Source organism: Meles meles, chromosome 18 (assembly GCF_922984935.1).
Source record: "Meles meles chromosome 18, mMelMel3.1 paternal haplotype, whole genome shotgun sequence".
NCBI classification, from domain to species: Eukaryota; Metazoa; Chordata; class Mammalia; order Carnivora; family Mustelidae; genus Meles; species Meles meles.
In genome coordinates, this window is record NC_060083.1 from 42448540 (window position 1) to 42469847 (window position 21308).

Here is a 21308-nt window from a genome sequence, read left to right on the forward strand (position 1 = left end):
GGCGGCGGCAAGGCGGCCTGCAGGGAGCAGCCGCGAGCCGGCCGGGCGCGCCGAGCCCGAGCCCCAGCCGGAGCGGGGCGGGGGAGGGAGGAGCCAAGAGCGGCCGCCGCCTCTGCCGGAGGAGCCGCGGGGCCGCCACACTCGCCCCCCGCCCCCCCCCCCCGCGCTCACTCGCACTCACACCCGGGCGCTGGAGGCGGGCGGCCCGGGCCCCACCGGCCCCCCATGGACGCCCCCGGCACGGGGCGCTGAGACCCCGCGTCGCTGCCCAGCCCTGTCCAGCGCGCCACGCCGAGGTAAGGGGGAGGGAGCGAGGGGGCATTAATATGCAAATGCATCGCGATTGATTATGCAAAGCCGTGGGGCTCTAGGTCCAGCTCCCTGGCGGGCTGGGGGGCGCCCGGGGGTACCCGCTGCCAGCCTCTGCTTTTCCCGGCTCCCCGGTCACCCTGTCACAGTCCGGGAGCTCGCAACTTACGCCCTGAGGAAGGGAGGTGTTGCTAGGAGGTCGGTGGGCCCCGGGGTTCGCCGGCAGAGATGGCGTCCGGGCCTCCCCCTCGAGGGCCCGCCCGGCCTCTGTCCGGCTCGTCTGCTGCGCACTCCCGGGCCCGGCCCCGCAGCCGGCCGCCGGAGCTTCCCCGCCCGCCGCGGTTTGTTTACGGTGCGCCGGAGGCCTGCCCCCCCCACCCCCCACCCCTAGCCTCCGAGGCAGAGGCAGAGGCAGAGGCAGAGGCCGAGGCCGAGTGGCCTTTGCAAAGCCGCCTCCAGCTGCGGAGGGTTGTATGAGGGGGGTGGGGGGGGGTGGGCTTGCACTGGCCCGTGGAGAGGGAAGTGTCCCCCCACCATTCTACCCGCCTCCCCAGTTGAGCATGGTTCTCTGGTTGCAACACTCCTAATTGCAAAAAACGCGTCTTGGAGGGGAGGGAGTGTGTGTGAGTGTATGTGAGGGTCCCTAGATGATCGAGAGAGTTGCAAGCTGGTGCGGTTGGGGAAGAGAGGGAGGAAGGGACCTGTATGGTGTGCCCCCCCCTTGTTTCCCTCCGTTTGCAACGTGTCTCTGGTGCCCCTTCAGTGCCTGGGGCCCTCCCTTGTCCGGTGTGAAAGAAAGGCCTGCGGTGGGGGGCAGGGATGATAAGGCCAATGGAGAGGGCCACCATTTACAGGGGTGGAGGTCGCAGAAGGAAAGCTGGTGGGATAGGAGCCTGCCCCTCAATGCTGGCTCTGGCCCCAGGAAGGGGAAGAGATGAAGGGGGCTGTTGTCCCCGATGAGGGAGGGGAAGCAAAATGTGACATGCAGACAGAGATATTCCCACACATACAGCCACATCCATGCACACCCAGGGACACCCAGGCAGACTCAAGGACAGGAGCTGTTGGACACACCCACATGGGGACAAGGGAAGAGGCAGGCTGCTGCTGCACAGGGGGAGCTCAAAGGGGTGGGACACACCCACGGGAGACCAAGAGCAAGGAGACCAATCCATGCACATACCCACGCACAGGGTCACACGGAGATGCTGTCAGGCACGGGCAAGGAGGAGTCGCTGTTACCCACACAGGAAAAGTCACTATCGAACGCATGCATGAACACAGAGCAATTGCACACAGTCGCACATTACAAAAGACTCTGTCACTCACAGGCACACACGTGCTAGCATGAGCCCAGTCACACAGGCATCATTGCCTGCCTTGACAGTGACTGTCACTCCGTCAAACGCAAATGCAGTTACACATCAACACATGTATACACAACTTAGCAACAAGTATTTTCCTGGACTCATACTATGGATCTCCAAGGTTCTGTGTACAACAAAACCTCTACTCCGAGGAAAATCAAATTCATCTCCGTGAAAAGACTTTAGTGCATAGTGGTGCAAAACATGCCTTCATGATATTCTCAGTCTCTCAGGCTCTATCGGCTTGTCATCCCCTGCCCCCCTCCTTGATGGTGAGCTCCTTGAGACCTGGGAGAATCACTCCAAGAGCTCTGGATCCCACCCAGAGCCTAGCACAGGAAGTGCCCTGTAAATGTTAATTGATTGACTGGGAATTCCAGACACAGGTGTACTCATTTGCACACAGTCCCAGGGACTCAGGTACAGAAGGCATTCACAAGGCTCAGGTCCATGCAGTCACAGGTCCACACCAACAACTGTGTCCAGACATCCCTAGATGTGCACACTGTGGCTATACATTCAGGCACACCCCTAGATGCACACACAGTTGTAGATTTTTTTCTCTCAAGCTTCCTCCTGTCTTCCTCTAGGCTCAGCCTTCTTTTTCTTTTTTTTTTCTTTCTTTTTTTTTTTTTTTTTTTTTGAGGGACAGAGAAACAAGAGCAAAGAGAGCAGGGGCAGGGGGGTTCCAGAGGGCCGAGTCATGGGGCTGAAGCAATGTCCAGTGACTTCCAGCAGCTGAGATTATCCTAGCTGCTGGGGGGTGGGGGTGGGGAGTTGGGGAGAGCCAGCTCCTAGGGAGGGGCCCCTCTAGACACCTTGAAAGCAGACGCAGGATCTAGGTGCTCCTGTGGGTCCTTTGCCTTTCCCGGGGGCCATTGACTTGCCCCCTCCCAGAGGAGTGCCTGCCTCCCACCATGAGTCTGGCCCCTTTTCCCACCTCTGCCCTCCTGTCTAAACTTGGAAGCCTTCCTTAGGAGGCCGTATGCTGGTGAGTGTCTGGGTGAGTGATGTGTATTTTTGACTTGGAATTTCTCTCTAACGCTGTCTCCCTTTTGCTCTGTCTTGCTGTGTCTGATTGTCTCTCTCCTCGTTTCTCTGACAGTCTGGAACTCTTCCCCCGGGCCGCTGCCCCTGTCTACCCCTGCTCTTGTCTCCAGTCTCTGCCACAGCCTCCTTTCTCAGAGCTGGGAACTGGCAGTGATGAGCTTCATACTTTTCCAGTTGTTAATACTCACACCCCGCCCCTTGGTCTGCCTGCCCTGCCTCTGGGGTCAACAAGAGGTTGGGGTGGGAGGGGTGGGGGGCTCAGCTGGCTGCTCAGGACATCCGCTCAGCTGCAGCAGCAAGTTTTGGGGGCCGAGAACGGGGAAGGGACTGGGGGGGCTCAGGCAACTGCTCATGCTGACCTCTTGGGGTGGCACCCCAGCTGGGTAGAAGCCCTGGGTCTGGGGGCTACAGCCAGCTAGCTCCTAAGCAAGCCCGCAAGGAGCCTCCCCACCGCGCTGACCCACTGGAAAATAGTCGCCCCCATGGGCAATAGCGGGAGTTGGCAGGGCGCCACTGAGCAGGGTCAGCGGCAGAACTCACAATGGCCTTTCTCCACACCCCTGGCAGCTGAGGTCCACCTCAGTGATGCCCAACAGCTGTGCCCTCTGCCCAAGCCTCCAGAGCTGGGTTCTAGAGGTACAGCTGCCCAGATTATGTGGGAGGTTGAGTGAGGCCCTGTCTCCTGAGTGTAGGCTCCAGCCCAGAGTGGGAATTTGAGCAGAAGGTAGTGGGGCAGGGGGCCCAGAGCCCAGGGGGCCATCCAGCATTTCTCATGCTCCCGGCTAGCCGTGACTTGTTTGGATGAGGAGGCATTTGGTACTGATTCTACCCTAGATAATACATAGGCTGCTACAGAGGGGAAATTGGGGCTCATTCACAGGGGAGACATAGCTGGGTCAAAGAACAAGGTATGGTTCTTTTAGCAGATAATACACTCTCACAGTTAAGAGGGGTTTTTTTTTTTGTTTTTTTGTTTTTTTTTGAGCTGCCGTGCCTGGGTTTGAATCCCAGCTCTACCACTTGCTGCTTGTATAACACTGGGCCATCGATTGAACCTCTCCCTTGCCTTATCAGTAAATTGAGGATGAGAATATCTCATTCAGTTTTTTGAGGATTAGAGGAGTTAGAATATATAAGCTGCTTTTACAACTGCTTCCTGCATAAGAAGCACCGAATGTTAGCTGTTACACGGAGGAAGCCTGTGGGCCTGGGGTCCCCTGGATTTCTTGGAGAAGCTGGGCAGAGAATTGGATCTCCAGATGTCCCAGGAATGGGATGGGGGTTGGGGAAGACAGTGGGTCCCTAATCTCCAGCCTCCTCACCCTTCCTGTCACATCCCTCTCCCTACAAGTGTTTGCAACCTGGAACCCTCCTGCCTCTTGCCGTGTAGAGTACAGCACCCTACTTGTCTGCCAGGGACCCAGCATCCCAGACGCCTACCATCAGTCGGTCACCCAGGACCTAGTCCTGGGCGATAGATAACAAATTCCCCATCCCTGCACTGAGGGGGAGTGGTGGTATGAAGGGCACTGAGTAAGGACCAATGGGTGGGTGTGGCACCTTGAGGGCCAGGGTCTCTCCTGGGTGGCCTCTCTAACCCTGTGAGTCTGGTGGTAAAACTCCTCTCTCCCCCAAATCCCTTTTCTTCAGCCTCTCCCCTTCAAGGTGCAGCAAGAACAGTGGAGGGATGGCCTGTGGTGGGCCACTGGGGAGCCTCGGGAGTGGGAAGCTAGTTTTAACTCAAGTTCTCACGGTTGCAAAGGGGAATTGTGCCTCTTGGGGAGGGAGGCAAGCATGCCTATAGTGGAAAGAGCACTGGCTGGGAGCTGGAGACTGGGTTTTTGCCATTCACTGGTTGCTGATTTTGGCCTGGGTTTTCCTCATCTGGAGACAGTGATGCCCACCTCACTCTAAGTTGAGAGTAAATAACATAATGTGGCCTGACACGTGTGTTCAATCCGGGTCGTGGCCAGGCGTGATAAGCAATGCCTGTGGATCCTCCTGTTCTTCCAGGGCCTGGCATGCTCCAGGGTGGGGATCCACATGACCCCCTGGAACCAGAGACTGTTCCCAATCTCTCTCAGAGGCATCTGGGGCTGGTGTGTGCTGATGCCCGGTGTGGGGTGGGGGGTGGGTTGCAACATGATTTTCAGGCATTCGGAGTTGTCTGCTCTTCTCCCTGGCAGGCCAAGGTTGGGGTAACAAAGGGGACCTCCTTGTATGCCTTTGTATGAGGTGGTCCAGAGGGAGGGGTCAGAAGTCCTCTGGGTAGACAAGGAAAGCAAGGTGGAACTTTCTGGTGCCCAGGAAATGCTATGGTTGCTCCCCTACTTTGAGGATGAGCCCTAAGTCTGGGAACTAGGGGCTGGGGTTAAAGGTTAGGGGCAAAGGCACAGCCTCACCCCCAGCAGTGGCAAAGAGCAGCCCCAGCCCACCTCCCCTTCTTCCTCCTGTCTTCCTCTTCTAAGGAAAAGACAAGAGCTTGACTCCCAGAGTCTGTTTCTGAGCTGTTTCATTTTCTCTTTTACCCAGGAGCGTGGGCGGGGGATAGGGAACGCGGAGCAAGGCTATCGGCTATTGGTGGCTATCGGCATTTTTGTACACATCAGTGAGTGGGTGTGTTGTGCGCGCATCCATGTGTGCGTGTTTTATACATGTGTGGGCTGAGGAGGGCTCTGAATATCTGCTGGAACCTGGCACCGGGAGCCAGCGGCTCTGCGCATGCGGAGTGAGTGTGTGTGTCTGCACGTGTCCGTGTGTGTGCCGAGACTCAGCTGCATTTACTTGCTGGAGCGCGCGCGCGCGCGCTCGCTCACTCTCCCTCGCGCTCTCTCTCTCTCGCCCTCTCCTGCTGTCTCTTCCGCGCGCGCGCACACGTACTCTCTCTCTCTCTCACACACACAATTTTCAATCTCTCTCTCCCCATTCCCTCCCTCCCCCTCTCCCTCTTCTCCAGCACTCGCGCGCCGTCTCTCTCCCCCTCTCCCTTCCTCCCTCCCACTCCCTCCCTCCCTCTCTCCCTCGTCCACTCTCCCTCCCTCTCTCTCCCTCTCCCCGCCCCCTCTCTCTGCCTCTGCCAGTTCGGCTTGGGTGGGGGCTAACTCCCGCGTCCCTGGGGTGCCTGGGAGAAACATCCCTGCCTTTCTTTTTGCCTCTACCATTCCCTTCCCTCCTCCGCGATGCTCCCCAGGGCTTGCAGACAACTCCTCTCTCTGGTCTCCTGGGAAGAAGGGAGCAGGGAAGGGAGGACCCCAAGCCCTGTGCCCATGGTGCCATCTGCAGCGAGTGCCTTGGCCCCGTGACATTCATGCCTCCAGCGTTCAGCTGCCCTAGCTCCCAGCTCCGATTACCCTACCCGGGCTGGCTGCAGGGGGGAGGGTGGGGAAAATGGGCCATGCCCAGCTTGGGGGTGCTCCTAGCTGCCTTCTTGGCTACTTGGATCTCCTGCTTTCGTTCCTGAGGGGAACTGGGGCAGAAGCAAGAAGTTCTGTGGGTTGGCAGGGAAGGGGCTGAGCTCTTGAGCGTGGGCGTGGGGGATGGAGCTGACCTTTGGACCTGGACACCCACCTTGATGGTGACGAGCTGGCCTGGGATGGGAAGAGGGAGAGGAGAGCAGCAGGTGGTTAAGGTTATGGGGTTGGGGGGGGGTGGGTGGGATGCACAGTCTTTCCAGTCTTTGATGTTAATACTGGGCATCTGGCCCAAGTCAAGGCTGCTGTTTATGTCTTTCTGTCTCTGATCTGCAGGGGAGAGTTTCCTGTTATATTCTTTGGGGGGAGAGGATCTTTTGTTTAAGTAACCATTCGCCCCCATGTCATATCCCCCACCCCCATCTCCCATCCTCTAGCCTCCAAGGCCCCTTGGTGAGCCAGGAGATCAGACCTAAGGGTCACTGCCCTTAAGCTCCAGAATCCCATCTCACTGGGGGCCCCACCAAGAAGTGCTGTCTCCCTCTTCTCCCTCCTGCTTGCCAAGCTGGTGCTGCGTCTGTGTATTCCTCTGCCATCTCATACCTGCCAAATAGTACCTTCCTTCCCACCTTCACTCCCTTCTTTCCTGGCACCGGGATAACAGTGAGTTGGGTGGGGCCGTCCTACTCAGTCCCTACCTGAGAATAGAATGGGGTGGCCTGGGAAAGGAGAAGGAGGTCCTGGCCCAGAGCAGGGGACCTACCCCTCGAGGCCGGTATTGTGCTGTAGGCTTCACTCTCACCAGGCTCCCAGGGGCTGTTGGTGTTTGCAGCCACCCGTGGGAGCACGCGTGGGCCCTGGCGCCAGTGTGCACACAGATGCCTGTTTGCATGTGTGTGCCCCTGTGTGTATTTGGGCTACAGTGTACACCTGGGCCCCCCAGCATCACCCTTGTTGGTGCCCGTGGTGTGGAGCCAGGGCCCTAAAGCCAGGTTATGGGGGGGGATATCCCCCCCCCAGCCTAGCATCAAGCAAAGGGGAAGGGGAAAGGGAGGCGTGAACCTACCCACAGCACTATTAATAGCCCACATGCCAGGCCACCAAGAACCAGCTGTCACCGTGGAAACCATTTCTGCTCCCCCTCCCCCAGCCTCCATGGGGTGGGACTTAGGCGGGGCGTGAAGCACCCCCCACCCATCTTTCTTTGTTACCTTTCTCTCTTTGTCTCCCCTCTCCTTCATTTGTCTCTCCTCCCTACCTCACCCCTTCTGTCCCCCATCCCCCATCTCCTGGCTGCCTTTCCCTCTACTTCATTGTCATCCCAGCTCTACCCCCCCATCCCTGCCCATCTCTTTGTTCTTGCCCCTCCTCATCTTTCTCCCCCTCTTCCTCCACCATCCCCTTTGCCCCTCTCCTCCTCCTCCTCTTTCTCCACTTTTCTTGGGCCCCCTCTATAAGTGTACGTCTTTTCCTCTGTGGTTGGCAAGGAGGAGGGCTGAGCTTTCTTTAGAGCATTAAGGACAAGGTCCAGGGGCCCCAGACAGATGGGGCCAAAAGCCAAGAGCAGACACTCAGAGTAGTGTGTGTAGAATTTGGGGCTAGATTCTGGGGGCAGAAAGTCCCCTTGGGCCTGCAGGACAGCGGAGTGGGGCAGTCTAGCAGTGGGAACCTGGCATAGTGCCCACGGATGCCGCATTGGCTTCTTGTCTCTGTCCTCCCCCCGCCCAGTCGCAGAAGCACTTAAGCTTAATGAAATGCTTCTCCCTCTGTGGGCACCTTGCCCATTCTGCCACCCAACAGCTCTTATCTGACAAAGAGGGAGTGGGTGGCCAGCCCACCCGACAGGTGGGTTTTGCCATCCCGCTGTCCAGTCTAGTCTCAGAACCCCGTAGCTCCACCTCTCCACCTTCAGGCTGAGCCTGCACCCCTTCTGGCATGCACCAGAAGGGAGCATGGGGAAGTAAGCTGGACTCCAGGAAGTGGGCAGAAAGGCGGCCCTTTGGGGTGGGCATCCCTACCTCACCTTCCCCCCTCCCCCACTGCCCTTCTCCTGCCCACCCCTAACATAGGCTCACAGGATCTACACCTCCCTGGGTGCTGGGCCTTCCACTTGCTCTGTGTGGCCTCAGAGGCCCAGGTATAGGCCTAGAGACCAAAGGTCCGCAGGGGTCTCCAGGCTCTTGCTTAGTGCCACGTGAGGGTGCCCCGAGCACGAGGGCAGCACCTGGCTCCTCTGCCCATTGCCAGGGGTCAGGATGGCCTGGTTGCACCAATGGGCACCGGGGCACCATTCAGCTGGGCACAGAGGTGGAGCAGAGAGGGAGTGCGCCCCTCCCCCCAGCAGGCATGTGCAAGCCTTTGGCAGTGCCCAGACACATTTGGAGTTAAGGCTGGGCCGGGGAGGGGGAAGGGAAAATAAACATGGTGGCTTAGGTTGGCGCTCCCCCAGGTGTGCCCTGTAGCAACTGGCAGCGGCAGGGTGCAGGAGGAGGGGGTCCTCTAGGGCAATGGCCCTGGGGCAGGAGCTGCCCTGGCCATGTGGCTGCTGCTGGTGTGCCCTGCCTGGCCCGGCCCCCAGTGGCTCATACCGGTGCCCATGTACCCTGGCCCTCTTTGCCTGCCCCCAGGGCCCACTCCCCAGGGCTGCCCCTCTCTCAGCATGCCCACTCCTGTGCTCGCCTCCTCCCATCCCTGGGGGCACTTGGGCCTCCGGCTGGCGAGTGGATTTTTCCAGCTTCTGTAAACAAGTGGTGGCAGTGTGCCAGGTGGGCAGGAGACAGGCGGGGGCAGCACCGCGGCCAGGGTGTGCCAAGCACCGAGGCACAGCCTCCGGGGGGAGACAGGGAGACACCCAGACCCAGAGAGACAGAGACATTCAGATGCAGACAGACAGACTAAAGGAAGCCTCTCTGGGCGCAGATAGACAGGGAAACAGAGGCAACAGAAAATAGCCCTCGATTGTCCAGCCCAGCCCCCACGACTTCCCTGGCCCCTACCCCTCAGTGCCCTGGCTAAGTGCGGCAGGCCCCAGTGCCCAGTCCCTGGGCATCCCCACCCACTCCCTCTCCTCCCCCTACCTCCACCCCTTAGGGCTGGCTACGCCATTATAAATTTATAACAGGAATTTCTTCACAAGCCAAGAAAAACTTGACCTACTTTCTTGACGGCTCCCTGGGCTAAGGCTCCCCGCTCGTTGCCCCCCCACCTACCCCAGTCTCTTGTCCAGCCCCCGGTGCCCAGTCCTGGTCTAAAGGGGTAGCAGGGGCACCGCGCGAGCCGCCTTCCTGCACTCCCGCCAGGTTCCTCATGGTGGGGGCTCGCCTGGGTGCAGAGGCCCTGTCCTGTTGCCCTGCCCTGCCCAATGACCTGACTTATCTCTGTCTCTGCTCCCACCCTGGCTCCTTATCAGTTCCTGGGGGTGGGGCGGGGGGGCCCCAGGGGCAAGGTCTCTGGTACAGCAGTCACGTGATGGAGACTGTGTGTGGGGAACATCACCCTTTGTCCCCCTCTCCCAGGCCCACACCTGCCAGTGTGTGCCAGCCGTACGCCGCCAGTCTGTAGCCTGTGGTCAGAGGGGCAGCGGGGAGGGGAGGGTGGGCCGGGGCTGACCCTATCCTGGACAGCAGCGAGGGGGCCGAGACTGGCCTCCGAGACAGGCCATGAGGGTCTACTCCCTGAGCCACCAGCTTGCTAGCTGTGTGAATGGAAATGAGCGACTCAGCTGTCGGAGCCTGGATCTTCATCTCTGGGGTTCTGATGCCCGCTTCAGTTACTCATTCAGGTGTCATGGTAGTTTCCTTCTCCCTTTCCCTTGCTGTCCCGGTGGGCGGCAGCCCAGCCAAACCAACTGGGAAGTCTGGCCCTCAGACTGGGAAGTGTGATTTGGGACCTTATACAGGAAGTTCTGGAGTCCTCCCTCCTCCGCCAGGGGTGGGGAGAAGGGCTGGGACTGGGGAGTCATAATCTGGTCAGCAGCAGGGGGAGGCCGGCTCCCCACTGTTTCTAGCCCCTGTCTCCATGAAGGCACTCAGGTGGGCATTCTGGAGCCCTGCGTGCCGCCCCCAAGCCCCACCCTTCCTTCTCAGGTACCCCTCACGTGTGTGCTGGAAACTGCTCATCTTGGGTCCCCTCTTGCCCTATAATACCAAAACGTCTTACAAAAACTCTGCTAGAGGGCTAGTGAAAACAGCCAACGATTAATGGACACTTATCAAGGGCCAGACCCTTGACTGAATGTCAGGGTTGACATTCATGACCTGGTACATGATTTCCTCATTCTTTTCCTCCAGACCTTTCCAGGTTGGGGGCTCCAGTCTTTTTTTTTTTTTTTTTTTTTAAATATTTTATTTATTTATTTGACAGAGAGAGATCACAAGTAGATAGAGAGGCAGGCAGAGAGAGAGAGAGAGGGAAGCAGGCTCCCTGCTGAGCAGAGAGCCCGATGCGGGGCTTGATCTCAGGACCCTGAGATCATGACCTGAGCCAAAGGCAGCGGCTTAACCCACTGAGCCACTCAGGCGCCCCGGGGGCTCCAGTCTTGCCTGCTGCACCTGTTGATCTGACAGGTTGTGCTAATCCCCTCTCCATGCTTGCCCTCCATGCCCGCCACCATCTTGTTAGAAGCCCCCAAGAACCCAAACTATTGCCACCAAAGGAATCCTATCTGTGCACTCCCACCACGGCGCTGCCTTATCCCCACCTCTCTCCTGTCTTTGCAGGGACTTCTGGACAGGACAAGACTCTAAAGCTACTCTCCCAGTCCGAGACACCCCCCCCCCCCAATCCCGCCTCGGATCCACCTTGCCCTCAGCCCTACCACCTGCCACTCCCTGGCTGCTCTCACCGCCCGCCCCCCTTGGGGCACAGGGCATGGTGTGAAAGGCCAAGTGCTGAGGCGGGCACCATGGGTGCCGTGCCCTAGGACCTGGGTGGCAGGGGGTGGGTGGCCTGTGGGTGTGCCGGGGGGGCCGTTGTGCCCACCCCAGTCTCTTGGCGTGCTGGAGGGCATCCTGGATGGAATTGAAGTGAATGGAACAGAAGCCAAGCAAGGTGGAGTGTGGGTCAGACCCAGAGGAGAACAGGTAATGGGTCCGGCAGCCGGGTTGTGCAAATTCCTGGGCATGACGTGCCCATCACTTGGCTCATCACCTGGCTGGGCAAATGAGAGCTGAGCTTGGGCCTTTTGGGCACCTCTGGAGGGATGGGTATGAAACCAGCAAGCCTACCGCCTACCTTTGCCCAGGAGATGAGGTCATGGCCACATGTGGCAGGGAATTAGGCACTTGGATTGAGAGATGTCCGTTTCGGAGGGGGGAGGTGACAAAGACCAATTACAGGCGGCAGGCACGTGGCTCGTCTCTTGACAGTGCTGGGAAACCAGGCATGCCCTCCCAGCGTCCCTCAGCCCCCCTCACCTGAGCATGTGGAAAGCAGGCAGTCTTGCCGTTTTCCCCCTCTGCCTACCAGACCAGTGTGTGGTCCAGAAGCCCTGGTGCCTGGGACATGACATTTAGGGCACACGCACCCGTGACTGTTGGTCCCAGCCCATGCTTATATTCGGCACCTTTTGGGAGCCCCACAAGCTCTTCCTTGTTCATGAGCAAGAGCAGGCACTGCCATGGCGCTCCTCCCAGGAAGTGGAAGTGAATGCCAGCTCTGAAGGGTTTACTCACACGTGGAGGAGGACTCAGCCCTGCACACACAACTAGGGATGCGTTACCTGGGAGCTGCGTGGCTCTTGAGGAGCCCAGAGGGTCTCTGCTTCCCCCATCGGCCCCAAGTGGCACAGAGCTCTGTCCCAGTTGGCATGAAGCCCCAAGAGCTGGGTACAGCCTGTGCCTATGGCCAGGGAGAGGGTGGGGGTGGGGATGCTCTGGGGAGGAGTGTGGCCATTGCCTTGGAGACCAGATCTTGAGCCAAGAGGTCAGAGGCTTGGCCAGGCAAAGCCTTGGGGCTCAAGTCTAGGTCCCCAGAGGGATGGAGGAAGTGGATGAAGCTGGCACTTGGGTAGGGCACCCCAGGTATCCTCCTCAAAGGCCTCCCCAAACCCAGGGGCCTCTGAAAAAGATCTGGCCTGTCACTGCATGGCTCTCACTTGCAGCCTTCTGTACCCCTCTTGCCCCCCAGACTTCTGTGAGTCTGGGCGAGTCTGCTCCTAATTCAGAGAGAAGCGGGAATGCAGGTTCCTGGTCCCCCAGAGCTTCATGCCCTCCCCCATCATCCTCCCCTCCCCCAAATCCCTGCGCCACCTTGTGGCTGTCCCTGGAACTGCACCCAGAGGCTGTGAGTCGTCACTGCTGAAAACCGCCAGCTCAGCGGGAGGTGGAGGGGGGTGCGGCTAGACGGCCTGGAGTTCTCCCATACCCACTCCTGCTGGTGGCAGGAGGGAGAGCTGAGTCTCCAGCGGTTGTAGAAATCAGACAGGGGTAATCCCCAGGGTCCCCCAGCGCAGACTTGTCCCGGACTGTGACCCTGACCAAGGTCACTGTGTCAGTGTGTTGGGAGCCGCATCAGGCTCCAGGGGGCGGAGCCCTGCAACATGGCACACGCAGGGTGGGTGTGGGAGGTTATACAATCCGTGCACGCATGTAGAGGCTTATGTAACCTGTGTGTGCTGAGGTTATGTAACACGTATGGGCAGAAGCTGGTGACATATATGTGCAGTGGCTGAGGGGTGCTAACACCTTGCATGGAGGGGCTCAGAGGGCTTGTCCTGGCTCTGACGCCAAGGTGCAGCCTCACCAGGTGCAGGTGGACCTCTGGTTTGTTGCTCTGCTAAGTGGAGGCCACGAACAGGGTGCCGCTGGCAATGTCTTCTTACTCTCATATTCCAGGTTCCAGGCTCTAGTGGCTCGGCACTCTATGTTTTCAATCACTGTGGTTATTCATGACCAGGAAATCAGGCAACGTGTTTCCTGGGGGGAGAGGTGGTATTGGTAGGAGTCTGTCCAGGGGGTTGTGTAATGCATGGCCTATCTAGAGGTCATGTAAAGCACTTGAGAATGCCCTGAGAGTTTCATGGATACATAGATTCTGGTGTTTATTTACTCTGCTTAGGTTTATTTTGAAGGCTGTGTGGTTCTTCACATGCACTGGTCTTATGTTAGGTATCTGTGTGTGCTCTAAAGGTTCTATAGCTCTAAGCATGTCCTGAAGATTCTTTTTGCATTAAGTGTCCTGTATTGAAGGCTTAACCATGTGGATTTGTTGTAGATTGTGGGTGTTTAAGGTTCTTAAATGCATGCGTGTGTGTGTGCGCATTTGGGCCCTAGAACATGCCTGTGTCCCAGCCAAGCCCTTTATCTCTTTCCCCAAAGCTTGTAGATAGCTGGACCCTCGTCAGTGTTGTCAGCTGACCTAGGGGTAGAGGTAGGATGAGGACACAAGATGGAGGGAATCGGGCTTGGGGGATTATGTAAAGCTATTGGATGAGAAGGGGGCTGCCCGAAGACTGCTCTGTGATTCTGCCCACTTTGCCCCCATCCAGTGCCAGGTCACCAGATGGAAAGCGAAAAAGAAAGAACGGCCAATGTTCCCTGAAAACCAGCATGTCAGGTGAGCCTGGCTGTGTGTTCCCTCCTTCCCCACCCTCAATCCTATCAAACCAGCCCTGGGATCTTTCGGGGCCTGGGCGTGGACCAGCAGCTCCTGTGTCCCTTGGGGAGAACCTCCTAGAGGGCTTGGGACGGACTTGTCTGGAGGTGAGAGGGGTGATAAGGGCATGCCCCAGCCTTTGAAGATGGATCAGGTCAAGAAGGGCGTCTTCCCTTCTCCGCTAACCCCCTTGCCTGAGGTACCCCCGCCCCGTGCCCCTAGATCGGGGTCCGGGCTAAAGGGCCAAGGAACTGTATTCCCCTGAGATGAGCTGCTGACACTTTCTTCTCCTTCTCCTACATTCCCCACCCCTCAGATGCAGCAGGAGAAAATCCTTGAATGGGCAGTTGGAAGAATTGGGATTCTCTATGTTCTTAGGGAAGGGGATGGACAAGGTGACCTCTGACTTGTCTCCAGGATTCTACCTGGACACAAAACCCCGTCAAGGAGGCTGGGCTAGGGGATGGGCCAGGAAGGAAAAGCTGGGGGATGAAGAAAGTGTAGAAGCCTCTCTGCTGGGGGCCCAAGCCATGCCTGCCTGCCTGCCTCCCTTCCTCCCTCCCAGGGTATATCCCTAGTTACCTGGACAAAGACGAGCAGTGTGTCGTGTGTGGGGACAAGGCAACCGGTTATCACTACCGCTGCATCACTTGTGAGGGCTGCAAGGTATGGACCAGCCAGCTCCTGCCCCTCCCCCACCACCTAAGCCCCCCATCTCACCCGCCTTAAGGCCCTCCACACCCGGCAAGGACAGCCCTCTAAACATGTCACCTGAAGCCCACCTGTTGCACCACCATTGCTCTCTTTCATCCATTTGTTCATTCACAGTCTCTGCTCTGCCACTCATACATAAGATACCTAATTTCTCCAGGCCTCAGTTTCTTCATCTGTAAAATGGGGATAATCTTGCTACCTACTTCACAGAGCTGTTGGGAGAATTAAAATGAGCTAATTCATATCGAGTATTTAAAACAATGCCAGGCACATCAGAAACTCTCAGTAGACCCCAGCTATCGTCCATCCATTTGGTGTATCAGGTGTGAGGGATGTAGTATGCACTCTGCCCTCTAGCTGCTCACAGCCTACGAGAGAAAGGCACGCTAGAAACAAGCATTGTTTTTCAAAATGTGGTTCAGGGGCCAGTGGCAGTGCTAGTTCGGTGCTGAGCCTTGGGCCCCGTTCCCACCCTGCTCATTCAGAACTTTTCGTGGTGAAGCCTTTGTGGACTCTGCCTTGAAACAGGTTCCCAGTTGCTTCCCCTGCACCTAGAAGAGGGAGAACCAGTGCTTGGGGGGGGGGGGGGGCATGGTGGGGCCCAGAGCAGGAGAGGATGCCCAGCTGCCCCTGGGCAGATGGGACAAGGTCACGGGCTTGGGGAGCCTTAATTAGGTCTCACTTTGTTCATCTTAACCTGCGAGGGTTTTCCAGGATCATCACCTCGTGAAAATGTAAGACATTCCAAGAAACAAAAGTATTTAAAAATATGTGAAGGCTTCAGGTTCCTCTCTCTCTCAGTATCAACCTCACCAAGAGCCCCAGGGATTTAGGGTCCCACAGCAGGGTTCCTGGAGGCAGTGCAAGCAGGTGTAACATAGAACAAGGGCCCTCACTCTCCACGACAGCTGAGTTCCAGAGGAGCAGCCCAGAAAGACAGAAATGCTCCGCCCCCCAGAGTCTGATGCTGCAGGTCTAGAGTGAAACCCGGGAGTTGGTATTTTTCGTAAGTGCATTAAATGATTTCAATACCCTGTAGAATCAGTGAGCTTGGACCTTTGGCCTGTACCTCACTCGGGTCATTCTGGCTCTCCTGCCCCTTTGTGCAGATCGCTTAATCTCTCCAAACTTCAGATTCCTAGTGTCAAAATGGGTTCCTACCTCAAGGGGCTGACACAGCATCGAATGTGATGATGCACCAAAACAAAAGAGAGAAAAAAAGAGGCTTATATGTGCCCCATAGTGAGTGGTCAGCACGTATTAGCTCTTGGTATTGTTCCTGCCCTCTTGATTCTTTTTTTTTTTAAAGATTTTATTTATTTATTTGACAGAGATCGCAAGTAGGCAGAGAGGCAGGCAGCGAGAGGGAGAAGCAGGCTCCCTGCTGAGCAGAGAGCCCGATGCGGGGCTCGATCCCAGGACCCTGGGATCAATACCTGAGCTGAAGGCAGAGGCTTTAACCCACTGAGCCACCCAGGCGCCCCTGCCATCTTGATTCTTGAGGTTTTTCCTTTAAAGCAAAGATGAAACCCGATGTCTAGACTTAAACAGTTTCTTTTAAAGCTACTAGTATCCATACACAATGCCGTTTCCTGAATTTTTTTTACACCCCCTGTTTCAAGAATTCCACCTGTGTGAGCAGCAGACAGCATGTATAAGGACAGTTTCAGGGAGGAGTAGTTTCATTTTCCGGGTTGTTTGGCAAGATGGAAAATGAGGTATCTGTTGGACTTCCAGAGCTGCTCTTCCTTCAGGCGTCCTAGCACCTGACACCATCCCAGGCTCATGACTCTGCACTGTGGTCCTCATCTTACTCCTGCCACCACCACCACCCATGCACCCCTGCCCCTCTGCAGCCTAAGAGCTGAGGGTACATATTTCTAAGGTCCTTTGGCCCAGCCAAGGGATCCTGGGCTTGCTGGTATCAGGAGGAGGCCAGCTTCCCTCACTCATCCCCTACGCCCCAGTGAACTGCATGGTCGGTCAGAGAAGGGGAGGTCCCGATCACTCCATGCTCCCTCTCCCTCCACCCCAGGGCTTCTTTCGCCGCACAATCCAGAAGAACCTCCATCCCACCTACTCCTGCAAATATGACAGCTGCTGTGTCATCGACAAGATCACCCGCAACCAGTGCCAGCTGTGTCGTTTCAAGAAGTGCATCGCCGTGGGCATGGCCATGGACTGTAAGGGGATGGGGGGCAGGTTGAGCCAGGCGGCTGCGGGTGGGAGAGTGCGGGTATGACTGCTTCCTGCCAGGGGATCTTCAGGGCCCGCACCTAGAAAGGCAGAGTGACAATCCAGGTCAGGCGGATGGTGGAATTTAGTCCCTGCTGCCCTTACCCCCAGGGGAAGAGGAAACAGAAGATCCCTCTAGGAGCCCTACACATGGGTCCCAGTGCCCACCTGCCCTTCTGCACACCAGGGCCTTAGAGTTGTTGGGCAGAAAGAAGTCCTGAGTACCCCAGCCTAGCACAGTGTTGTTGACTGTAAGAGAAGGTACCTCACTTCTGGGTGAAAGAAGGCAACTTGGATCTGCTAGGGATTGGGGGTAGCAGGGTCTTCTAGTAACCACTGCTGTCGTCACCCTTTAGCCCAGGACGTGATAGTCATCCAGATCAGCTGAAATTGGAGTTGACATAGTCCCAGCTGATTATCCTGATCCAGAAGTTGAGGGGCACAAGTTGTGCCCCCCAACATCTAGGTGATTTGGGAAGTCACTTAATCTTTCCGGCCTTCCGTCTCCCAACTTGTACATTGGGAAGAGTGGTTTCGGTGCAGGCCGTGGAGGGTGCCATGCAAAGGGCATCGTGTCTCTTTGCCGTTGACAGTGGTTCTAGATGACTCTAAGCGGGTGGCCAAGCGCAAGCTGATCGAGCAGAACCGGGAGCGGCGACGGAAGGAGGAGATGATCCGCTCCCTGCAGCAGCGACCAGAGCCCACTCCTGAAGAGTGGGACCTGATCCATGTTGCCACAGAGGCCCATCGCAGCACGAATGCCCAGGGCAGCCACTGGAAGCAGAGGCGGAAATTCCTGGTAAGGAGAGAGGGGCCTCAGGGAGGGTAGCAGTCAAGTGCCCAGGAGGCAAAGTGAGCTCAGAGCCTTGCCTCCTTCAGGAAGCCTTCTCAGTTTAATCCGATCTGAAGCTAATGCTCTCTACAACTTGGCGATCCTGAATCATGCTCCTGTGTGTGGGTTGCTGCCTGTTCCATCTGACTGGAGGCTCCAGGAATACAGAGCTGGGCCTTCCTCATTGAATTTCCAGAGAGCAGGGGCCACCTCTCTTCTTTTTCCTGCCCACAGTGACTGGGAGGAGAGGGTGAGGACAGTTATGTAACAGCACTTGGGGGCACCTGATGGGTGCCAGGCATTGTGTTAGGCAAAATTGAGTGCTAAGTGGATGGTCAGCTGGGGTAGAGATGGATGGTTGGTTGTATATGGCAAGTGAAGGCAGAGAACTGGTGTCTGCTTCCTGGGGGAGTGTGCCAGTGGGTGGAACAGTAGACTGGCAAGAGCACAGGCTCCAAGACCAAGCACATGTGTGTATATAATGGTCAGGAGTCAGACTGCCTAGGTTCTGATCCTGGTTCTATCACTTACTAGTTGTGTGACATTGGGCTTATTACTTAGCTGCCCTATGCCTCAGTTTCCTCATCTGTCAAATGGTGGTAAGTAGAACATCCTCCTCGTAAGGTTAAATGAGATATATAAAACAAGTCGCCTTGTGCCTAGCTATTAAATATTCAATAACCATAGCTTCTATTATTATGATATTACTTCTACTACTGTTATGATCATTGTTATTATTAGCCAGCTTGGAGCTCTGGCTCTGATCTGTTCTCTGCCCCAAGGTGAAGGAGAAGCCTTAGGCCCAGGACACAGCCGTCCAGAGTACTAGTAGCCCCACTTCCCCAACCTGCCTTGGAGCTCCCCCTGGTGGGCAGGGAGCCTCAGCGAGAGGTTGAAAGGGGGCTGCAGCCCCAGCTGACCCCTGTCTCATCCTTCAGCCGGATGACATCGGCCAGTCACCCATCGTCTCCATGCCGGATGGAGACAAGGTGGACCTAGAGGCCTTCAGCGAGTTTACCAAGATCATCACCCCGGCCATCACCCGTGTGGTGGACTTTGCCAAAAAACTGCCCATGTTCTCCGAGGTGAGTGGCAGATGGGAAGAGGCATGGTGCCACACTGGAGGGGAACCTGGGGCTGCTCCCTGGATCCCCCGGTGTCTGCACATGCTCATCTGAGGTTCCCTGGACAGGGAACAATTCCTGGTCAACACACAGTGAACACACATCCGGCACACGGGCGCACACACACACGGCTGACCAATGCCTAAGGAACTAAGGGGTTCCAAGTGCCCAGTCTCCCCAACCCCTTCCTGCCCTTCTCCCCACCCCACACCTACATAGCCACTCTGGCTCCAGCAGCTTGAACGTTCTCATTTCAAAGAGCACTAACTCTGGGCCCCGGCTGTCCTCCTGGCTGTGACCTTGGCCATGCTACCTAACTGCACACCTCACTTTCCCCCTCTGCAGTGGGGCTGGACATAATGATGGGAGCTAACTCAGAGGCATAATTGTGAGGTTTAATGACATGGGGCATGCCCGTGGCCCAGAGCAGGGTTAGCTGTTTGGAGTACACTGTCCTGGCTGAGGCCAGTGGTGACCTCACAGCTCCCAGAGGACACTCAACAAGAGATGCTGGGGGTGGGGGGCATGCTGAGTGTTCCTGTGGCCCTGCCGCTCCGCAGCTGCCTTGCGAAGACCAGATCATCCTCCTGAAGGGGTGCTGCATGGAGATCATGTCCCTGCGGGCGGCTGTCCGCTATGACCCCGAGAGCGACACCCTGACGCTGAGCGGGGAGATGGCCGTCAAGCGGGAGCAGCTCAAGAATGGCGGCCTGGGCGTGGTCTCTGACGCCATCTTTGAACTGGGCAAGTCACTCTCTGCCTTTAACCTGGATGATACGGAAGTGGCTCTGCTGCAGGCTGTGCTGCTAATGTCAACAGGTACCTGCCTTCTGGCCGGGAGGGCTCAGAAGCTTCCAGGGGCCCAGAGCTTGGCTGGGCCCTGGGCCTGTCACTCTCCTCTTCCCTGAATCCTACAGTCTTTCTCTGTCCTCCATGCTTACCTCCGTCACCAGGCCCATTCTCTGCCCCCCCTAACCCCTGCTCTGTCACCCATCCCCTCCTTGGTTCTGATGTCCAGGCCCATCTGTTGCGTCCCCATGCCCCCTCTGCTCCTTGTCCCATCTTCACCCCATTCTTTCTCTCACCACCCCCCATCTGCTCTCTGTTGCCCACATTTGCCTTTGTTCCCCTACCTGCCAGGTAGCTTCTGTCCCCCATCCCTCCTCTGTCCTCCGTCCCCTCTCTCAGCCCCTCTTCCTCTCTTCCCACCAAACCTTCTCTTTGCCCCCCTAGTCGTGCCCTGTCTCCAGGTTTCCCCCGCTCTTCCCCCTCTCAGTCCCTTTACCTCTCCAAACCCCCAGCACCCCAGTCTCCTGCCCTGCCCTTGCTCCTGTGCCTGCATTGCGCTGTGTTCCCCTTGCTTTCCCCGCCCGAGCCCCTCTGCCTCTGCCTCCCTTCGCTCGCTCACCCTCACGCGCCTCCTCTCCTGCAGACCGCTCGGGCCTGCTGTGTGTGGACAAGATCGAGAAGAGTCAGGAGGCGTACCTGCTGGCGTTCGAGCACTACGTCAACCACCGCAAACACAACATTCCGCACTTCTGGCCCAAGCTGCTGATGAAGGTGACTGACCTCCGCATGATCGGGGCCTGCCACGCCAGCCGCTTCCTCCACATGAAAGTCGAGTGCCCCACCGAACTGTTCCCCCCACTCTTCCTGGAGGTCTTTGAGGATCAGGAAGTCTAAAGCCTCAGGCGGCCAGAGGGTGTGCGGAGCTGGTGGGGAGGAGCCTGGAGAGAAGGGGCAGAGCTGGGGGCTGAGGGAGGCCCCCCACCCCTCTTCTCTCCTTCCTCTCATCCTTGGATAGATTCAGCTCCCACACACACCCCCGCACTGCCCATCCCTCCTCAGAACCTCCAGCCCTGGGACAGGGCAAATACATGAACTTGCTATGAAAAGGACAGTGTGGGAGGCCGGGGGACCGTATCCTACAGTTCCCAGGACCCCGTCCTCTAAGAAGGTAGGGGAAGGGAGGGAGAACTAAGAGGGGACAAGCCATCTTGACCGTAGGGGATGGAGGAATGTGGGGTGGGGGAAGATGTCCCTCAACTCAGCCCCTACACACACACAAGAGAGAGCCCCCCCACCCCCCTGCCCAGTTCCTTGACCGAGGTTCCCCCTCCAGGCTAAGGGCCTCTCTGCTTCCCCAGACGCCTGGGTGCAAAGAAAGGCTTGGCTTGGCTCCTCCCCCACTGGAGGTTAAAAATTAGTCATTCTAACTGCACTTTGGAAACCAGGCAAGGGGAGAAGATAAATGAAGAAAAACTAGACAGAGAGAAAAAGAAAAAAAAAAGAGTGAGCGACTGATAGAGAGAGAGAGAGATGATATTAAGTTATTAACCAAGGCTGGCCCCCTCCCACCCCTAAGCACTTTGAGAGCTGCCCCTCCTCCCCCCCAAATCAGAGAGAACTGCCCCCCATACCAGGTCCCCGAGGGTAGGGCTGCCGATCAGAGCTGTGAGTTAACACAACAGGGTCCTGGCCATCCCTCCTTGCCTTGCCCCTCCCTCTGTGCCCCTTTGGCACCCCCTGCCCAGTCCCCCCTCTGCTCTCTGCCACTCGTGCCCGCTGAGTTCCATCTACCTCTCATGCTGGATGCCAGCCGGCCCCTCACCAGCCTGCCCTGCTGCCCACACAGCTCCCCTTTCAAGTGCCCAGTCCCAGGGGCCTGTCCCTG

The 21308-nt window shown here is 57.3% G+C and overlaps 2 protein-coding genes across 6 annotated transcripts in view; one reads left to right on the top strand and one right to left on the bottom strand.

Moving 5' to 3' along the window:
* Positions 1 to 645, bottom strand: part of MED24 (mediator complex subunit 24) — a 30512-nt gene extending 29867 nt beyond the window's left edge. For 2 of the 5 annotated variants that reach the window (XM_045985737.1, XM_045985735.1), the window contains exon 1: positions 479 to 645. The gene's annotated coding sequence lies outside the window, so the exon portion shown is untranslated. The remainder of the gene's footprint in view (positions 1 to 478) is intronic. The other 3 variants (XM_045985739.1, XM_045985740.1, XM_045985741.1) reach the window with 3 other exon arrangements.
* Positions 90 to 21034, top strand: THRA (thyroid hormone receptor alpha). Its single transcript, XM_045985743.1, has 9 exons — positions 90 to 296; positions 10855 to 11217; positions 13623 to 13690; positions 14295 to 14395; positions 16479 to 16626; positions 17272 to 17477; positions 18449 to 18595; positions 19195 to 19453; positions 20067 to 21034. The coding sequence occupies exons 2-9, from the start codon at positions 11165 to 11167 to the stop codon at positions 20315 to 20317; spliced, it is 1233 nt and encodes a 410-aa protein (XP_045841699.1). The 5' UTR covers positions 90 to 296; positions 10855 to 11164; the 3' UTR covers positions 20318 to 21034.
* Positions 21035 to 21308: the final 274 nt, after the last annotated feature.